The following is a 19,447-nucleotide window of genomic DNA, read 5'->3' as shown; positions in this document are numbered from 1 at the left end:
ATAGATTATGAAGAGACTTTTGCTCCCACTTGTCGTATGACTACTGTGCATTTTCTATGTGCATTGGCAGCTCATTTTGGTTGGGATGTACATCAATCAGACATTGTTACTGCTTTCTTGAATGGTGACATATTTGAGGAAGTTTATGTAACGCAGCCTCGCGGTTTTGTCATAAAAGGACAAGAGGACAAAGTGTGCAAATGTAAGAAGGCTTTGTATGGGTTGAAGCAATCTCCTCGTGCTTGGTATGAGAAAGCTGACACTCATTTGGTTAAAAGAGGCTTTCGTAACAGTCCAACAGAAAGCACATTGTATGTAAAGCGTGAGGATGATGTATTTCTCATTGTGGTTCTTTATGTTGATGATTTGCTGATCACTGGACCAAATGAGAGACATATTGCTGAATTTAAGGCTGATTTGAATGCTACTTTCAAGATGAAAGATTTGGGGCTGTTGCATCATTACTTAGGTATACAGTTTAAGCAGTGTGATGGTGGTATTGCCTTGTGTCAGAAAAGTTACATAGAGACATTGCTATGTAAATTTGGACTTGAGGATTGCAAACCTATTGCCACTCCCGTGGAAACAGGTTTGAAGTTGAGTCTACATGATGCTGGCGATCCTGCTGATGTCACTCTTTACCAAACTGCTGTTGGCTGCCTCATTTATGTATGCAACACGAGGCCGGATATTCAGTTTGCAGTCTCGCAGGTCAGCAGATTTATGCATAGCCCAGGGTCTAAGCATTGGCAGGCTGTCAAGAGGATTTTCCGCTACCTTAGTGGCACTTTACATCTTGGCTTGTTTTATCCCAAGGGGGGATCATTGCCGCCAGACTTACATGCTTTTTCGGACTCAGATTGGGCTGGTTGTTTTGACACGCGAGTGTCCACAAGTGGTTTTTGTTTCATGCTTGGCAGTTCATGTATATCATGGTTGAGCAAGAAGCAACCTACTGTGGCCACTTCGAGTTGTGAGGCTGAGTACAGGGCAGTCTTCACAGCTACGGTTGAGTGTGTATGGCTCAGACGCCTTATGGCTGACTTGGGTGTTGGACAGGACACTGCCAACACTATCTACACTGACAGTCAGAGCGCATTGGCAGTTGCGAGGAACCCAGTTTTTGATGCTCGCACAAAGCACATTGAGGTGCATTACCACTATGTCAGGGAGAGGCTCTCAGCAGGAGAGATCAGCTTGGTTTATGTGCCAACACAGGACAACCTTGCAGATCTTTTCACAAAGGCATTGTCTCGTGAGAAGCTTGAAGCTTTCCGCAAAGCTTTGGGCTTACTCCCCTTTGTGGACTGATCCTGTCCTCAGGGCATGGCACTTCCCTTTACTCATGTGCCAGCTCTCGTTCACCGCATCACTCCAGGGGGAATTTGTTATCATATACATGTGGTAGTGATGTGTGTGAACACAGTAGGACCGCCGGGGCATTTTTTCCCTCTTTAGGAGGTTTTTTCCCCCGTGCATTGTATATATCCCCCATCACTCTAGGGCTATGAATCTTTCCATTACACACTAAGTAACACACTCTCTATTGTGTGCCTTGAGCTTCCTTCGTCTTCTCCAAGCTGTGTGTGTTTCTCTGCAACCCTAATTCCAACAGTATACAATGTATGAAACTATCTGGAAATGACGGCTCATCAATAGGGACCATGGGCACCAAGATACGCCCAATTGAACTTGAGAGTAGGTGCTGAGGAAATAGGAGCAAATGAATTTCTGCCAAGTTGGGGCCTACAATTTTGGGCCATGGAAAAGTCAAAATGCAATACAAATAGGTGGAATCAAGATCTAGGTGGGTTGCCAACGTTTGGTAGAACTCTACGGAAGGGCATTGGATCAATGAGCAGGAAATGGGGGCATCCTGGAGTTGGTGTGAAAGTGGTTTTTTTCAAGCATATTGTGGTGGTGGGGGGGGGGGGGGGGGGGGGGGGGGGGGGGGGGGGGGGGGTTTCCAAACCTTGAGGATTTGATGATAAGGAGGTGCCATGTGGCGTGATCAAAAACCCACATAAGGGTGTGCACTAGAGAGAGGAGAGTATATTTGGAAGTGACGGCTCATCAATCGGGAGCATGGGCACCAAGATACGCCCAGTTGAATTCAAGTGCAGGGCCTGAGTAAAGAGGAGCAAAATATTTTTTGCCAAGTTGGGGCCTACCATTTTGGGCCATGGAAAAGTTGAAATGCGATACAAATGGGTGGAATCAAAATCTAAGTGGGTTTCCAACATTTGGTAGGACTTTACGGCCAGGGCATTGGATTAATGAGCGGGAAATGGGGGTGTTCTTGAGTTGATGCGAAAGTGGTTTTTTTAAAGCATATTGTGGGCGGGGGGGGGGGTTCTAAACCTTGAGGCTTTGATGATGGGGAGGTGCCATGTGGTCAAAAACCCACATGGGGGGTGTGAACCAGAGAGAGAAGAGTAAATTTAATGGGGCTTTGCCCTCCCATTAGACATCAAAGGGAGAGAGAGGAAACTCCATGGTGGGCGTGCGAGCATCACTAGCATTGGGCGGCACCGCCGGACAGTCTTTGGCAACCTGTGGCGTGCATTGGTGGTGAGCAGTGCTGACTACCATTGTGGTGGTTGATTGTTGGGTGCTCGTAAGGGTGTATTCTCGAACAGGATCCTTGAAGGGACCCCCTTTTTTATAATTGAAGGCAAAAGGGAGCACTAACGCTAGCGCTAATGCCCCCTGGCTCATGAGAATGTGAGATTGATTTGAAGATCTTGCTAGAGAGCATTGAATCCTTCAAGTTGTGAGATTGATTTGAAGATCCTGCTAGAGAGCATCGATTCCTTCAAGTTGCTAAATGGACCCGGCACATGGACCAATGAGGAGAAAGGTGATAAAAATGTATAGGCATCTCTATAAAAGGAGGTTTTTCAATCATTAGGGGTTTTTTTTGGACATAGCTTTTTTTCCTATGGAGCCGCAAGGAGGTGTTTTTTGGAGCTAGCCATAGATTTGGCACTCGAGGTGTTGTAAATATATTTTTGAAGCAAGCGCAGTCATCATTGCATTTTTTGGGTGTGGTTCACCCCTTTCCCCTTCTCTTTCTCCTGCTCTTGGTGTGTTTTACGGTGTCAGTAGTGTGGATATGTGTGCCCCCCCGAATCGGTGGTGTTTGTATAAAGAGAGTGAGATAGAGTGGTTGTGTATCTTGGAAGTACCGAGACGAGTTGCAATGGCGATCTTGTAATGAGTGTGGACAGGGTAAAGAGAAAATGAGGTTTGTCTAGTGTAAATTGTATATTTTGAAGGTGTTGTTTGAGAGGACACGGGTGTTGTGAATACCCTCAGTTATAGAGAGGCAAAAATATATATATAATGAATCTTTAATCTATAATCTATATATATATATATATATATATAGATATATGTATGTATATATGTATGCATGAAGAACGCAGAGCCTAAGAGTCCTAAGAGCTATGGCTCTTTTGAATTTGACACCTAAATATAATACATCCTTGTAAGTGTGGATCGTCATAGCGCACACCCATTCATTTGGATGCGTTCCACAAGGGGCCACCCTTGTGTTAGGAAATATGATGTAGCTAAATAGATACTTGAGTAAATTACTTAATGGAGAGAGATAGATTTCACACATAAGAGATTATAGAGTAGAGAGAGAGAGAGAGAATACACACGATATACGTGGTTCACCCAATGTGGGATACGTCCACGGGAAAGCAGCCACTCAATGGCTTTAGTACTTCAAAACAAGAAGTAGTTTACAAAGGGATTATACCCTTAATGGAGCTCCCGCCTTGCTTCACTCTCACCACCTCACACTCACCTTGTTGCATCAACTTCACACTATGAAATGTATATAGAAATGGACTCCTTTTATAGGCCAAAAGGGCTGCCCTCTCTCATGAGAGGCAGCCATGTGTAGCCGTCCTTGCGTGAATAAGTCCAAATCGGACCCTCCAATCTGCCCATGTGTGGCCGCCCTTGTGTAGACAAATCTGCTTTTGAATTCGGCCACCGGCCATCGGCAATTGACTTTCGACCACCGGCCACCGACCATTGACTACCGGCGACCGGCCAACCGACCGGTCGTTTTCCGACCTTTTTTCGGCCGCCGTCCGGCCATAATATTCCGGCGAGGGAAAAAAGAGTATCGGGGGCTTCCGTCCCCGAGGCCCCTAAAGTTGCCCCTGAATTTTGGCCATGAAAATTTTGGCTTCCGGAAAGTGATTTTCCTTCACGCATGATGGCTTCTCCTCATAATGGGGGCCTTACAAATGTGCATTTTTTCCACAGAGATTACAAGGAATAAATCAGGCTCCATACTTAACAATCTCCCACTTGGAGACTGATCTCCAAACATGTGACTGCTTTCCATCTTGGCTTCTTATCCTTGAATGCCGATTGAAGATGAGAAAAAGCTCAACTTCTCCTTGTTGACCACCTTTGTAAACATGTCTGCAGGATTTTCACTTGTATGCACCTTTCCTAGCTTTAGCTGTCCCTCTTCCAAAAGAGTGCGTATGAAGTGATATCTCATCTCAATGTGCTTTGTCCTTGAATGAAAGACTGATTCTTCGCAAGATGGATAGCGCTTTGGCTATCACTGTACAACACACAATTGTTTTGTTTGAATCCAAGCTCTTCTAAGAATCTGTGAAGCCACAAAATTTATTTGCTTGCCTCCGTCATTGCTACATACTCTGCTTCCGTGGTAGAAAGTGAGACCACTTTCTGCATCTTTGAAGCCCATCTTACTGCTATGCCTCCAACCGTGAAGACATAGCCAGTAGTGCTCCTTCGAGTATCTTTGTCACTTGCCATATCTGCATCAGCATACCCTTCTAGAAAAATATCACTTCCTCCAAAATACAAAGCATTTGTTATTGTCCCTTTTAGATACCTAAGTATCCACTTCACAGCTTGCCAGTGCTCTTTACCTGGGTTGTCCATGAACCTACTTACAACTCCCACTGCATGTGCAATGTCTGGCCTTGTTCAGACCATAGCATACATAAGAGAACCTATCGCTGCAGCATATGGAACTTTAGACATATAGGCTATCTCCTCTTTTGGACACATATCCTTAGTTAGCTTAAAGTGACCAGCCAAAGGTGTAGAAACTGGTTTTGTATTTTGCATTGCAAACCTTTCTAGTACCTTCTTGATGTAATCCTCTTGAGATGGCTTTATTGTCTTCTTCGTCCTGTCCCTTGATATTTTCATACCAAGTATCCTCTTTGCAGCACCTAAATTTTTCATTGAAAAAGATTTAGACAGCTCCTCTTTTAGGTCTTTGATGTCCTGGATGTTAGCACTTGCAATCAACATGTCATCAACATACAACATTAGGATGATGAATTTTCCATCCCCCAAATTCTTCGTGTAGACGCAGTGGTCCGAGTTGCATCTTGTGAATCCATGATCCAACATCCATCGATCAAACTTCAAGTACCATTGTCTTGATGCTTGTTTTAAATCATACAAGCTCTTCTTTAATCTGCAAACCATTTTCTCCTTACCTTTTACTTCATACCCCTTTGGTTGAAGCACGTATATTTCCTCCTCTAAGTCACCGTGAGGGAATGCCGTATTTACATCCATTTGCTCGAGATTTAAATCATGAGCAGCCACAAGGCTTAAGACAAGCCTAATTGAGTTCATTTTTACAACATGAGAAAATATTTCATTGAAGTCAATACCTTTCTTTTGAGAAAACCCTTTTACCACAAGCCTAGACTTGTATCTTTTCTTCCCACCTTCTTCTTCCTTCAGCTTGTACACCCATTTGTTTTGAAGTGCCCGCTTACCTTTAGACAACTCAAACAACTCCCATGTTTGGTTGCGATGTAGTGAGTCCATCTCCACTTGCATGCTCTTCGTCCATTCTTCTTTGGATTCATGTTGCATAGCTTCTTCGTATGAGTCCGGCTCTCCAGAATCTGAGATCAAGAGATGGTTGAAGGAAGGAACAAACCTTTTTGGAGGTCTACTTGCTCTTGTAGATTTTCGAGGAATAGGTTGAGGCTCCTGATTTGGTTGACGTTGTTGCACATTGTCACCGTTTGCAGTCCTTGAGTCTTTACTGTCCTCAAGCTCCATGTACTCATCACCTGTTTCTTTTGTTTGTTTTCTTTCCAAGTAATCTTTGTACATATTTTGTTCGTTAAAAATTACATCCCTACTCCTTAAGATTTTACCATCTTTAGGATTCCATAGGCGATATCCAAAGTCACCTTCTCCATAGCCAATGAAGAAACACTTTTTGGACTTTGCATCTAGCTTTGATCTTAGTCTTCTATCTATGTGCATGAAAGCCTCACACCCAAACACTTTGAGAAATGCATAATTCACCGATTTACCTGTCCATGCCTCTTCTGGAACTCCCCCATCCAATGCCGTTGAGGTGACAAGTTGATCAAGTACACAGACGTACTTATAGCTTCCGCCCAAAGCTCAAGCGGTAGGCCTGCATGTAACCACATGCTTCGTGCTCGCTCCATGATTGTCTTGTTCATCCTTTTCGAAATCCCATTTTGTTGATGTGTCCTTGGGGTTGTCCTTTGCCTCCGAATGCCGTTGCTAGCACAAAAGCTTTCAAAAGCTTGGCTGCAATATTCACCTCCATTGTCAGATCTGAGGCATTTAACCTTGGTACCTGTTTCATTCTCCACAAAGGCTTTCCACCTTTGAAATATGGAAAATACATCGGACTTATTCTTCATGACATAAACCCATGTTTTTCTAGTCGCATCATCTATGAATGTTACATAGTACAGTGAGCCACCAAGTGATGGTGTACTTGCAGGACCCAAAACATCAGAATGAACAAACTCAAGTTTTTTATTTTTTCTTTCATTTCCTGATTTTTAAAATTTTACCCTCTTTTGTTTACCATAAACACAATCTTCACAGAACTCTAAGTCCACTTCTTTCAAACCTGGTAGAAGCTTCTTTGTTTGAAGGATTTGCATTCCTTTGGCACTCATATGCCCAAGCCGATAGTGCCACACCGCACTATCAACTTCTGTAGTTGCTACACAAGCTGAAGGTTGCGTGCTAACAGTACACAAGTAAAGTGTACCGACCTTTTCTCCCTTGGCAACCACCAAAGATCCCTTTGAGACCTTCCACCGTTTGTTTCCGAATGCAATGTTGTGACCTTTATCGTCCAATTGTCCTGTAGAGATCAAATTTTTGCGAACAGAAGGAACATGCCTAACATCTTTAAGCTTCCATTCATTTCCGATAGCAGTTTTGACAGAAACTGTACCTTTGCCGACAATCTCACAAGCTTCATCATCTCCCAAGTATACATACCCCAAATTACCTTTGGTGTAATCTTGAAAATGTTGCTTGTGTGGTGTCGCATGGAATAAAGTCCCGGAATCTACTATCCATGAATTAGATACATTGTCTAATGAGAGAATTAGAGCATCTTGCTCTATTTTACCTACCACATTGGCTTTTGATGTTGGCTTGTTGTCTTGAGACTCGGTCTCCTTCTTCTTCTTGGACCAACAATCCTTCTTGATGTGGCCCTTCTTGCCGCAGTTCCAACATTCAAGAACTGACTTTGTGCGTGACTTGCTCCGTTTTGAGCGATCACGACCCTTTTGGTTTTTGAACCTCTCCTTAGGCCTTCCTCTTGTTTCCACTGCCAGGGCAACACTTGATGATTCTCCTGTGCTTCTCCTTCGTATTTCCTCGCTTAGGAGAACACCCACAACATCATCAAACTTAAGAGTATTTGTGTCAGAAATAGAATTACTTACAGCCATCACAAGGCTGTCCCAACTATCCGGTAGAGATGATAATATAAGGAGAGCTCGCACTTCGTCATCGAAATTGATTTTCACCGATCGAAGTTGACTTATGTTTGTGTTAAAGTCATTTAGGTGTTCTACAACCGAACCATTCTTTGCCATCTTTAGATTGAACAAGCACTTCATAACAAATACCTTATTGGATGCCGATGGTTTCTCGTAGAAGTCGTCAAGTGACTTCATCAAATCCTCCGTGGTCTTCATCTCCGAAACATTGAAGGCCACCGTTGACGCCAAGCTTAACCGGATTGTTCCCAGTGCCTTTCGATCAAGGACAATCCATGCTTCATCTGCCATTGTTGCGGGCTTCTTTGCAAGACCGCCTAGTGGCAGATAGAGGTCCTTCTCGTAGAGATAGTCTTCAATCTGCATCTTCCAATGTTGGTAGTTTTTGCCGTTGAACTTCTCAATCTTGAGCTTCCCTTCCTCCGCCATAACTCCCACTCAATTCAAGGAATCCTTTTCTTGAGATAATTTAGCTACGAGCAAACCTTGCTCTGATACCAGTTGTTAGAAAATATGATGTAGCTAAATAGATACTTGAGTAAGATTACTTAATGGAGAGAGATAGATTTCACACACAAGAGATTATAGAGTAGAGAGAGAAAGAGAATACACACGATATACGTGATTCACCCAATGTGGGCTACATCCACGGGAAAGCAGCCACTCAATGGCTTTAGTACTTCAAAACAAAAAGTAGTTTACAAAGGGATTATACCCTTAATGGAGCTCCCGCCTTGCTTCACTCTCACCACCTCACACTCACCTTGTTGCATCAACTTCACACTATGAAATGTGTATAGAAATGGCCTCCTTTTATAGGCCAAAAGGGCTGCCCTCTCTCATGAGAGGCAGCCATGTATAGCCGTCCTTGCGTGAATAAGTCCAAATCGGACCCTCCAATCCGCCCATGTGTGGCCGCCCTTGTGTAGACAAATCTGCTTTCGAATTTGGCCACCGGCCATTGAATTCGGCCACCGGCCACCGGCAATTGACTTTCGACCACCGGCCACCGACCATTGACTACCGACCACCGACCAACCGACCGGTCGTTTTCCGACCTTTTTTCGACCGCCGTCCAGCCATAATATTCCGGCGAGGGAAAAAAAAGTCTCAGGGGCTTCCGTCCCCGAGGCCCCTAAAGTTGCCCTTGAATTTTGGCCGTGAAAATTTTGATTTCCGGCAAGTGATTTTCCTTCACGCACAATGGCTTCTCCTCATAATGGGGGCTTTACAAATGTGCATTTTTACCACAGAGATTACAAGAGGTAAATGAGGCTCCATACTTAACACCTTGGACCGAAGATTTGTAACACTCAATCCAGTCGATGTTGATGGCCAATCTAGAAATGTAGGATACAAAGGCCTTGTTGCTAGAAGATGCGGGCCAAGCAACACATTATCTTCTTTGAGAGCTTGGTATACTTGCATCATTGTGGGCCGAGATTCTGGTGAAGGGTTGCAACACATGAGTGCCACATGCAAGATAGGTCTCCATTGCTTCTTTTGCAGAGTATCCATGCTCGTGCAAGGGAGCTGGTCTCTTTGGTGAAGCATCCATGCATAGTGGCGATTTGGTCTTCCTCGTTGCAAACTATATTTCTTCACACTGCACAACAAGATGGTCGTATGTCATCTCAAGAGCCAAGTACTCCAAAGCTATACATGTTTGCACTATCAATGGAGCTACTTCTGTAAACAACCTCACATGCAATATAGCCCAGTGTCTCCACAAGCATCGGCCCATATCCCTTTTTCAAAAACATATTGGCAACTGCTAATGGTTGCCATTAGCTAAAATAGAGGAGTCTCAATAATAAGAGATTATAGCTTTCTTCATCCAAACCCTAAACTTTGTTTGCGTCATTGGGATTCGTTAATTTCTTTTGCTATAGCATTTTGGGTTGTCTACTTATAATTGGAGTGCCAACATTTCTTTTGTTCTTGATGGGGTCTTTAGAGTCTCTAATAATTGCAAATACATTACAACACTACAAATTTGAAGAGACATAGAAATGCTTTTTTTTTTTTTTTTGGTCAAATTTTGCAGCAATGTATGGCTCTTTGGTTTGAAAGTTTAAACTAAAACCTTTGTTGTAGCGCACATCAAAGCTTTGGCATTTGAAATTTTATTGTTGGGAAGCGAGGGCCCATTCACAAGTGAGCATTCATCAGATCAAGAAAACCAACCACTCCATTTTCATGGTGGTAACCATGAAGTGGAAATTGTGTGGATGCTATAGGTTAAAAAGGCAAGCCAAAATTGAGCTAGTTGAATGCGTTTGAGTTGTACTTGGGGATTTTTCTTGGCTCAGAGCAAGATACTTGAAATTCAAGATTTGTCCTTAGTGTTGTGGATTGACAGTTTGGTATTGTTATTAATCAATTTTGCAAACTAGAGAGTGCTTATTTGAGTTTTAAATATCCCTAGAACTACCTTGAACACTGCTTGACAAGCCTAAGCACGACCAAGCCCTTGGCCAAAAAATCCATCAAAAAGTTAAAATTAATGAAAAAGTTGACCTCAAAGCACTTGCAAGGGGAGTGGTGAGATATATGCTACTATTTGTGAGAGGGTCCCATATACTATTTGATAGGGGAGCAGTGAGATATATGCTACTATTTGTGAGAGGGTCCCGTATATTTGTGATTTGAACCAAATTGTGTCACAATTTGTTGCTCCCTCCAAGCTTCAACATTAGCCACACAGGCACAATCCCTCACTTGAGGGTAAAGGAAGGGGTGTATGCACACAAAACATGCAACAAGCATAGAGAACACAAATAAGAGATTACAATGAAACAATACATAGAAGGTGGTCACGTGTATACCTTCGATAGTTTGCTTCAATGGAGATGTTAACTTATTCATTGGGAGATGGTGTAGTCAACATGGAAGATGTTTGATTTGCTGGAAATTTGTGAAGACCATGGTATTTCAATCACCAAGAATTTTAGAACTTTTTAGTACTGATTTAGACATGGTTTGAGGCCAACTTTTCTGCTCATAGATGATAGTTTATGTAGGTGGGTAATCAAGATGATCTCAGGGTAGAAAGTGTAAAGTATGCGTTCACTTAAGGAAAGACTAGAAGATGGTGAGTGCAATGACACAACCCCGGATGTTTCTTTACCTTATACAAGAAACAAAAATAAAGAGTGGCTTGAGGTAAAGTGGATTTCCTTGCACAAGTGCACTATAATCATTTTCAATAATAGTACATGGTTAAATTGTCCAAAAGTAAAAGAATTGATAACACAAGTGCAAGAGAGCACTTGCACTTGCTCATATCATGTTTTTTACAAAGAATATGAAACTTATTAGAATGGAAAAATTCACCTAAATTACTTAAGTTTAGCCACAAAGCCATACAAAATTTGGCGGTGTTATGAAAGTGCACAAATTTACTTCAATGTAATATCAAGAGCTTAAGCTCAACTTTTCATGTTAAAATATGCAACGCCTGTATGTTCATGCAAGCACTTAATGTACTTCCTACCTACAAACTTACCTCAAAAAACACCAAGAGAATAAGCTCATCTTTCCATGTTTTGAAGTGTGTAATGACAGTATTATCATGCAAGAAGCTATAACAAGAAAGAGTTTAAACAATGCAAAGTAAATTCTTATGGACGCACCAACAAGAGAACACAACCATTGTTAATTTTGGGCATTCATGTGTCTTAAGACAATAAATGAAACCCCATTTCACACATTAGCCCATTTCCATAGATAGGTCCAGCAAAGCAAAAGGTGCTTTCACCACCTTAGACCTAGTGCTTAAACTCTATGCCTTGTTATCACTCATCTAGAGTGCTCTCGCCATGAAGTGCCCAAGGGCCTCGGCATAATTGCAACATTTAAGCAGCATTTGACTCAAGCAACATAACAACTCTATTGAAAACCTTCTATATGGAGAAAAATGTAAACAAAGTTTGATGTTGCCAAGCAGAAAATCCCCTCTAAGACATAATTAGTATGTACAAGAAGCTACCACCAATGTTAAGTGAAATTTAACAATGTATAAATAATCAGTTGAGAAATTACTTTTCTTTCCTCTCCATCTCTTCAATCCTTAGCGGAGTGACAAGAGCTTCGGGAATAACTTGTGCAACCAAATCCTCCACAGCTACTTTTGTAACATCCCTGCGGTTGCCCAAATCTGCAACATACCTACTCAAGCAATACATACTTGCGCTCACCGCAACCAGCCCCCATGGCTCTGCCATGATAAATCTGAGAGGAGAAGACGCTACCGCTGCCAACGGAGCCCCAAGAAAAGAACTTGCTTGCCCGCTCGTCCCAATTGAATTGCCGTCCACTATAAGAAGCCCTGTCTTGCAATACATTGCAAAATCCTCGCAATTCTTTCGAAATATGTGATACCCACCGAACCCGTTCTCTAGGAGATACTTGGCACGATGAAGAACCACCTCGGAAGCATCCGCCAACGCAAGGGTGCAGGTTCCACCTCGAGCTTTGAAAAGAAAAACAGCTGTATTCTCCCCATATTCGAAGCGGTAAAGGGGGTACCCACACAGAAAACAATCTAAGCAAGAGAGCAAAACCCCATTACTGTCAGTATTCAATCCGCATTGGTTACAAGGGGTGTAAGCATGAGAAGGAGACGAGCCAAAACTTGAAAGCACATTGTCAAGAACAGTCCCTGTGCCAAGCTCCTGTCCCTGCCCTCTTGTGAAATGAATCACCTTCCCATCGCCAACGTAAATACCTGCAAATTGCAATGTCAATGACAAAGAGCTTGAAGTATCGTATTTAGCATGCCCACAACATTGAAAGCAACGTTAACCTGCTGTTTCTTCAATCATGCATTTTCATTGACAGATTGCACACAAGTCTCATTTTGGCCTACATAAAGCCCTAGTAAAGCATTCAAGTCTTGGGAGCAATTGAGGAGAATTGGATAAAGGTTGTCAATGAAGGAAACTTTTTTTTTCCTATTTCTTATAGCAGCATGCTCGCACGAGACATATTTATCTGTTACATGTAACTACGGGAATTTGAATACAGCCTCAGGTTCGCACTAGTGCTTTTCAACCTGCTCTGCCTTTGAAGTCCCTTGAGTTAAGGTACTTGGCAACGTATTCTCACAACTAACGCACTACAGCCTTGCACAATTGTCTTAAGCCCACCCTCTTCGCATGACAGAGATTTAGTGATCATTGAACTTACGGATAACTAAGCCTCGCATGAGCACTGCCTAAGAGAGGCATTAGCTAAGCATTGTCTTTCGTCTCTGTAGGCCAATGTGAGAGATAGTTAACATTAATTTGTCCTATTTCTCTAGAGAGGGGCTTTGAGTAGTGTTGGGCAACACAGACTCTTTCTCATCCTCTTATGCAGGCCATTGTGACTTTTCACCTTGTTTTCCTTCACGAAGAATCAAAGCCCGGGTTTATTTATCAACCACTATGCTACGATGATTTCTCCTTCAACGTATTGCCATTATCCAACATAAATGGCAGTGAAGATTCTCCCCGCAACAACTGCAAAGATATTTGCATAGGAAAGGCCATGCATAACAACTTGTGCACAGTTGCGGATGTTGATCCTAGGCACTAGAATTTGTAATTTGTAATTGATATAATCATTCTTCTTGGAAAGCTGCTGCTCCACGAGAGATGTAGCCATATCGTAACAACGTGTAAGAAAACCAATTAAGAATGTTGTACATGCATTTGGCATAACAATGTAAAGAAACTAGTTGACGATGCTTTCTGTGCATGCACATATGTAACATACATTTCGCATTTTCCACGCGTGTGTTGGTTTGTGTGTGTGTGTGTGTGTGTCTGAGAGAGAGAGGGACTCTCCGGCACTTGCAACACGCTTGCACTTTCAGACTGTCCAGATCCAAACATCAATACCCCACGCTAAGGGTAAAACTTCGCAGATCGCAGAGAAAGCAAATCGCGGAGAGAGAGAGAGAGAGAGAGAGAGAGAGAGAGAGAGAGAGAGAGAGACTGACCATGGTGGGCATAGGAATACGCAAAGCGCCAGGAGTAGACGTGATCGCCGGCCTGCAGCTCTTCTCGCGAAACGCGGTTAGAAAGAACGCCCATCAAATTCTTCCCTCCGAGTCTCGTTCTCTCGCTCGCTCACCTGCTTCCTTGTATTCTGCACGAGAAGTTCGAGCGATGGGGAGAAAGTGAGTGCGACTCTTACGCCATAATTTTAGCATCCACTTAGACCACAACCATACTTGGGATGGAGAGGAATGCCATCATTACTAGGTGAGCCAAAGGGTCATTTCCCCCTATTTGATCCCACCCCACGGGATCAATGGTGGAGGAGGAAAAAAGCGGGGCGCACCAATCGTGGATCGTCAGATTCGAGAATTGCTCCGAATTTATTAGTGTGCTCGAATTTACAAATTTGTCCCGAATTTACTAGTTGGCCCACATTTACAACATGACATACTCGAATCTCTTATATTTCAATGCGTAGCGGTTAGTGCACATGGCTCGCAGTGGGGAGGTCGCGGTTTCAAGACATGGGGTGCGGACTGCCCTGAATTTACAAGCCTACCCGAATTTACTTTTCTCCTCTAATTTATCAAATGTTCCGAATTTACAAATGTGCATCTGACCGTCCGAATCACCTCAACCGTAGATCCCATTTGAAATTGCCCGTGCGAGATAGTGTGGAGGCTATCCGATTGCACAAGCCACCATGTGGCAGCTTCTCACTGGCAGCTTTTCACGCTAGCAAAAAGCTAAAAAAACCTGCTTAATAATAAATAAAAACGCCCCAAGTACAACACCTTCGCACGTACACTACAGTGTCGCAGGTTCTCCAGAAGCAGTTCGCAGACAGAGACGTCCAGTAGATCGTAGGTACCACAGGCAGCACTCGGACAGGCAGTTCCAGTTCGTAGGTTCCCCAGAAACAGCAGGTTTGGTGACTCGACTCCAGATTATGTCAATTGATCATCGATTGAAATCTGATATCTTCTGTTTCAGTAGCACTAGAACAGACCTCTGCCATGGCTCGATCATACGTAATATCTAATCTTTGAGAGTATATCTTCTATTTCAGTAGCACTATAGCAGACCTCTGCCATGGCTTGATCGCACGAAATATCTAATCTTTGAGAGTATATCTCCTGTTTCAGTAGCACTAGAACAGACCTCTACCATGGATTGATCGCACGAAATATCTGATCTTTGACAAGCATCCGAAGTACCTTCCAGGTTGATGATCTGCGAAATATAACTAGGGTTTGCAAGGTCTCCGGTACTCCTTTTCGATTTTGCCCGATTTGCTGCTGCATGGGCAAACAACACAGGAAAGAATTGGTGTGAGTCTTGAGAATTAGGCATGGGGACTTGCTGCATATCATTTCCATGAACATTGAAGGATGGCCGAGGGCACAGGGTTATTAGATCTGCATGAGCTATACTCGGAGCGACATAATGCTAGCCATGACTAGTTGCTCCTGCAGAAACGAGTTGATTAAGGTAGTCAAGGCTAGACATACTGTTCAGCTGGCCACTGGGTCTTGTTGCACACAAAGCTGCTATGATCGCTACGTGGGGAAGGCCCTGGTAGGCTTATAATTAGGTATTGAGCCTTCACTACAAAAGAAGGCCGATTCCAATATGCCGACGAGGCAAACAGTGACATTGTCTTGTTTTTCCTTGTGAGTGATTTTCAGGGGTTTTGGGTTATCTATGGCTTGTGAAAGATGGAACCGTTTCTTGTCAGTCAAATACAATAAGCTGTGTCGAGAATGTGGATCTCATGTGAACGTTAGTTGTAAGCAAGGAATCATAAGATGCCTGGAAAAATAAAAATGTATGCAAATAGGGACAAAGTATATGCAAATATTCACAAAGCTCTTAATCAAGGAGTTGTAAGCAAGGGCTTGGGATCCAATTGTGATTTTATAAATACTTTGCACTTACCCAAACCCATTCCTCTGAAACCCTTTTCATTTAGGAATGTTAGTGGGGGTTGCTTTATCTCCTAGACATGAGGGCATCAACTCCAAACAAGATTTTGGTAAGGTTGCTTGTCCCCATGTCAGCCAGCGATTTCAAAACTCTCCCTTGAGAACTTATTCTACATTGGCTCGAAAAAGAAAAGTAGTTTCTCGTCTTCAACTCTTAAGAGTAACAAACAAAGACGAAATATCTGGCAGGAAGAACATATACTTGCAATAAAATTAGATCTATCTCTATTTAAGCTTAATTAATATGCTACATTCCCTATATTTATCCTAATGCGTATTTTGTGTTTGGCAGGGAGAACATATACTCACAACATTGGACATTTTGATTGCACATGCATAACTCCATCTGGACTACACTGCAAGGTTCATTGTCTTTATCCAACTCCCCATGACTATGCGTTTGCTTGGCGCAACATATAAATGCTACGGGGCAGGGTACAACTTTCGTTTCTTAATCATATCAGTTTGATTAAGCTTTATACAATCTTTAAGGTTTCAGAAACTGGAAACCTTACATATATAGATGTTGATCGACATCTATTGTATAGTTCTAAAAGCATCATGCAAATAAAGCAAACTGAAGGAAGCAATGTACAAAATTCTAGAATAAGCAAATTGATAAAGCATCAATGGATTGCAATTTGAAATGAAGTGCTTTACTGACCTGAAATGTTGTACATATGTTTTTGGATTGTCCAAGCTACACGCTGATCTTTGACTCAAGCTACAGAAAAGGAATGTGAATAGCTAAACATTTCATCCTGCAATGAAGCGTCATAAATTGAAGATGTTAAGTATATAGTGCACGGCATACAGAAGTGCCATACAAAAGTATGGTGGAGAGTTGACAGTGTGGTCTCTCCAGAATTCCGATAAAATTTGGAAAAGTTACGGGCTCTGAAATGTTATACTATGAATTTGATTAGTTAAGTAAAATTGAATGGTTTGAGTAATTATTACTGCTAAAGACTTTTTATCCTAAGGTTCTAGAAATTGCAGATATTTTCAAAATTAATCATTAAAAAGTCAACAAACTAGTAGAAATCGATTCTGTGTATCTGAGGGGCTGTGTGGGGTAATGATGAACTCTCCCAGACTAGATTTAGCAGCAAGGGGCATTTTTTGACCTGTAGGGCTGCTTGGGATGCAAGTTACTGCCATTTTCCAGCCTGTGAGTGCTCAGAAACCTATAAATATGACCCTTGCTTCACAATTTCAGACAGACTCGGAGCCTTGGCACACTCTCTCTCTCATCTAGAGAGACCGCTACGTAGAAATCACTAGAGATCAAGCTCTAGTTGGTTAATTAAACGGTAATTAGCCTAATCCTTCTTAATTAGCAAAGCTAAGTTAACCTATTTTCTTAATAGATTAAAGATTAATCCTATGTATACTCAAAAATCCTCTCTTAATTAAATATTCTCTGCTGATTATTGTGATTAAGCTTAGGGATATTAAGCTAATTTATTATTATTTCATATTAGGACTGAAATTATCTATTTTAACCATAAATTAATGGAAATTATATTAATTAAGTTTAGATTAAGTTGAGATAATTATCAGAGCTGTGTTAAATTGGCTGAATTACACTATTTTTGAGAGAAAAATAAAGGGAAAAAGAATCAAATTGATTCAAAATGTTTTAATATAATTATCAGAGGCTATTCATATCTTAGGGAATTCGTGATAATTATGTTAACCTTAGATAATTAATTTACCTAATTATCTTAGCAGAATTACAATGTTTATATGACAAACTAAAATAGGAAAAATAAAAAATTGATTCAAAATGCTTTGAGTTATTTATCAGAGGTTACTCACATTTTAGGGAACACGTGATAATTATATTAACCTCATATAATTAATTTACCTCATTATCTTAGCAGAATTACACTTTTTTAAGGACAAACTAAAATATGGAAAATGACAAATTGATTTAAAATGCTTTAAGTTATTTATAAAAGGTTAATCGCATCTTAGAGAATTCGTGATAATTATGTTAACCTCAGATAACTAATTTACCTAATTATCTTAGCAGAATTACACAGTTTTTATGACAAATTAAAAGGGGGAAAATAGCAACTTGATTCAAAATGATTTGAGATATTGATTAGAGGTTAATTACATCTTAGAAAATCTGTGATAGTTATGTTAATCTTAGATAATTAATTCACCTAATTATCTTAGCAGAATTACACTATTTTTAGGACAAATTAAAAAGGGAAAAATAGTAAATTATTTCAAAATGCTTTGAGTTATTTATTAGAGGTTAATTACATCTTATTTAATCCGTGATAATGATGTTAACTAGTTTATTTAATTATCTTAGTAGAATTACATTGTTTTTAGGACAAATTAAAAGGGAGAAAATAGCAAATTGATTCGAAATGCTTTAAGATAATTATCAGTGGTTAATTACATCTTAAGAAACTTGTGATAATTATTTTAACTTCAGATAATTATTTTACTTAATTATCTTAGTAGAATTACACTGCTTTTAGGACAAATTAAAAGGGGGAAAATAGAAAATTGATTCAAAATTCTTTAGGATAATTATCAGATATTAACTACATCTTATGGAACTCATGATAATTATCTTAATCTCAGATAATTATTTTAACCAATTATCTCAGCATAATTACACTATTTTTAGGAGAAATTAAAAGGAGAAAATAGCAAATTGATTCACAATTCTTTGAGATAATTACCAAAGGTAAATCACATCTTATGAAACTCTTGATAATTATCGTAACCTCAGATAATTATTTTAACTAATTATCTCAGTATAATTATACTGTTTTAGGGAAAATTAAAAAGGGGAAAATAGAAAATTAATTCAAAATGATTTGAGATAATTATCAAAAGTAAATCACATCTTAAAAAACCTGTGATAATTATCTTAACCACAGATAATTAGTTTAGTTAATTATCTTAGTAGAAAAACACTATTTTTGAGAGTAAATTTAAGGGGGAAATTAGTAAATCATGTGCTATGATTACATGCTATTTATTAGAGTTAGATTATAAGATAAAGAGGTTGTGATAATTATGTTAAGGTTAAAAAAAAAGTATAGATATTTATCTAAGTCAAATTATACTAATTCTAGCTAAAAACTAAAGGGAGAAATTAGTAAATCATACTATATGATTACATGTTATTTATCAGAGCAATATTATAGGATAGAAAGGCCATGATAATTATGTCAAGGTTAGAAAAGTAGTATAGATATTTATCTAAGTCAAACTATACTAACTCTAGCTAAAAACTAAAGGGGAAAATTAGTAAATCATGCTATATGATTACATGCTATTTATGAGAGCTATATTATAGAATAAAGAGGCCGTGATAATTATGTCAAAGTTAGAAAAGTAGTATAGATATTTATCTAAGTCAAACTATACTAATTCTAGCTAAAAACTAAAGGGGGAAATTAATAAATCATTCTATATGATTACATGTTATTTATCAGAGCTATATTATAAGATAAAGAGGCCGTGATAATTATGTCAAGGTTAGAAAAGTAGTATAGATATTTATCTAAGTCAAATTATACTAATTCTAGCTAAAAACTAAAGGGGGAAATTAATAAATTATTATATATGATTACATGTTATTTATCAGAGCTATATTATAGGATAAAGAGGCCGTGAT

General features: G+C 40.3%; 1 protein-coding gene across 1 annotated transcript; it reads right to left on the bottom strand.

Moving 5' to 3' along the window:
* Positions 1–11,706: 11,706 nt before the first annotated feature.
* LOC147452203 (protein LEAD-SENSITIVE 1-like) lies at positions 11,707–14,021 on the bottom strand. The gene is made up of 2 exons (XM_086517976.1): positions 13,810–14,021; positions 11,707–12,552 (listed from the first exon to the last, which is right to left on the bottom strand). The coding sequence occupies exons 1-2, from the start codon at positions 13,901–13,903 to the stop codon at positions 11,864–11,866; spliced, it is 783 nt and encodes a 260-aa protein (XP_086374102.1). The 5' UTR covers positions 13,904–14,021; the 3' UTR covers positions 11,707–11,863.
* Positions 14,022–19,447: the final 5,426 nt, after the last annotated feature.

This window comes from Adiantum capillus-veneris, chromosome 8, assembly GCF_014529385.1.
Source record: "Adiantum capillus-veneris isolate H3 chromosome 8, ASM1452938v2, whole genome shotgun sequence".
Classification (NCBI taxonomy): Eukaryota; Viridiplantae; Streptophyta; class Polypodiopsida; order Polypodiales; family Pteridaceae; genus Adiantum; species Adiantum capillus-veneris.
Note: the sequence above shows the minus strand (reverse complement) of the source record. Positions and strands in the feature narration are given on the sequence as shown.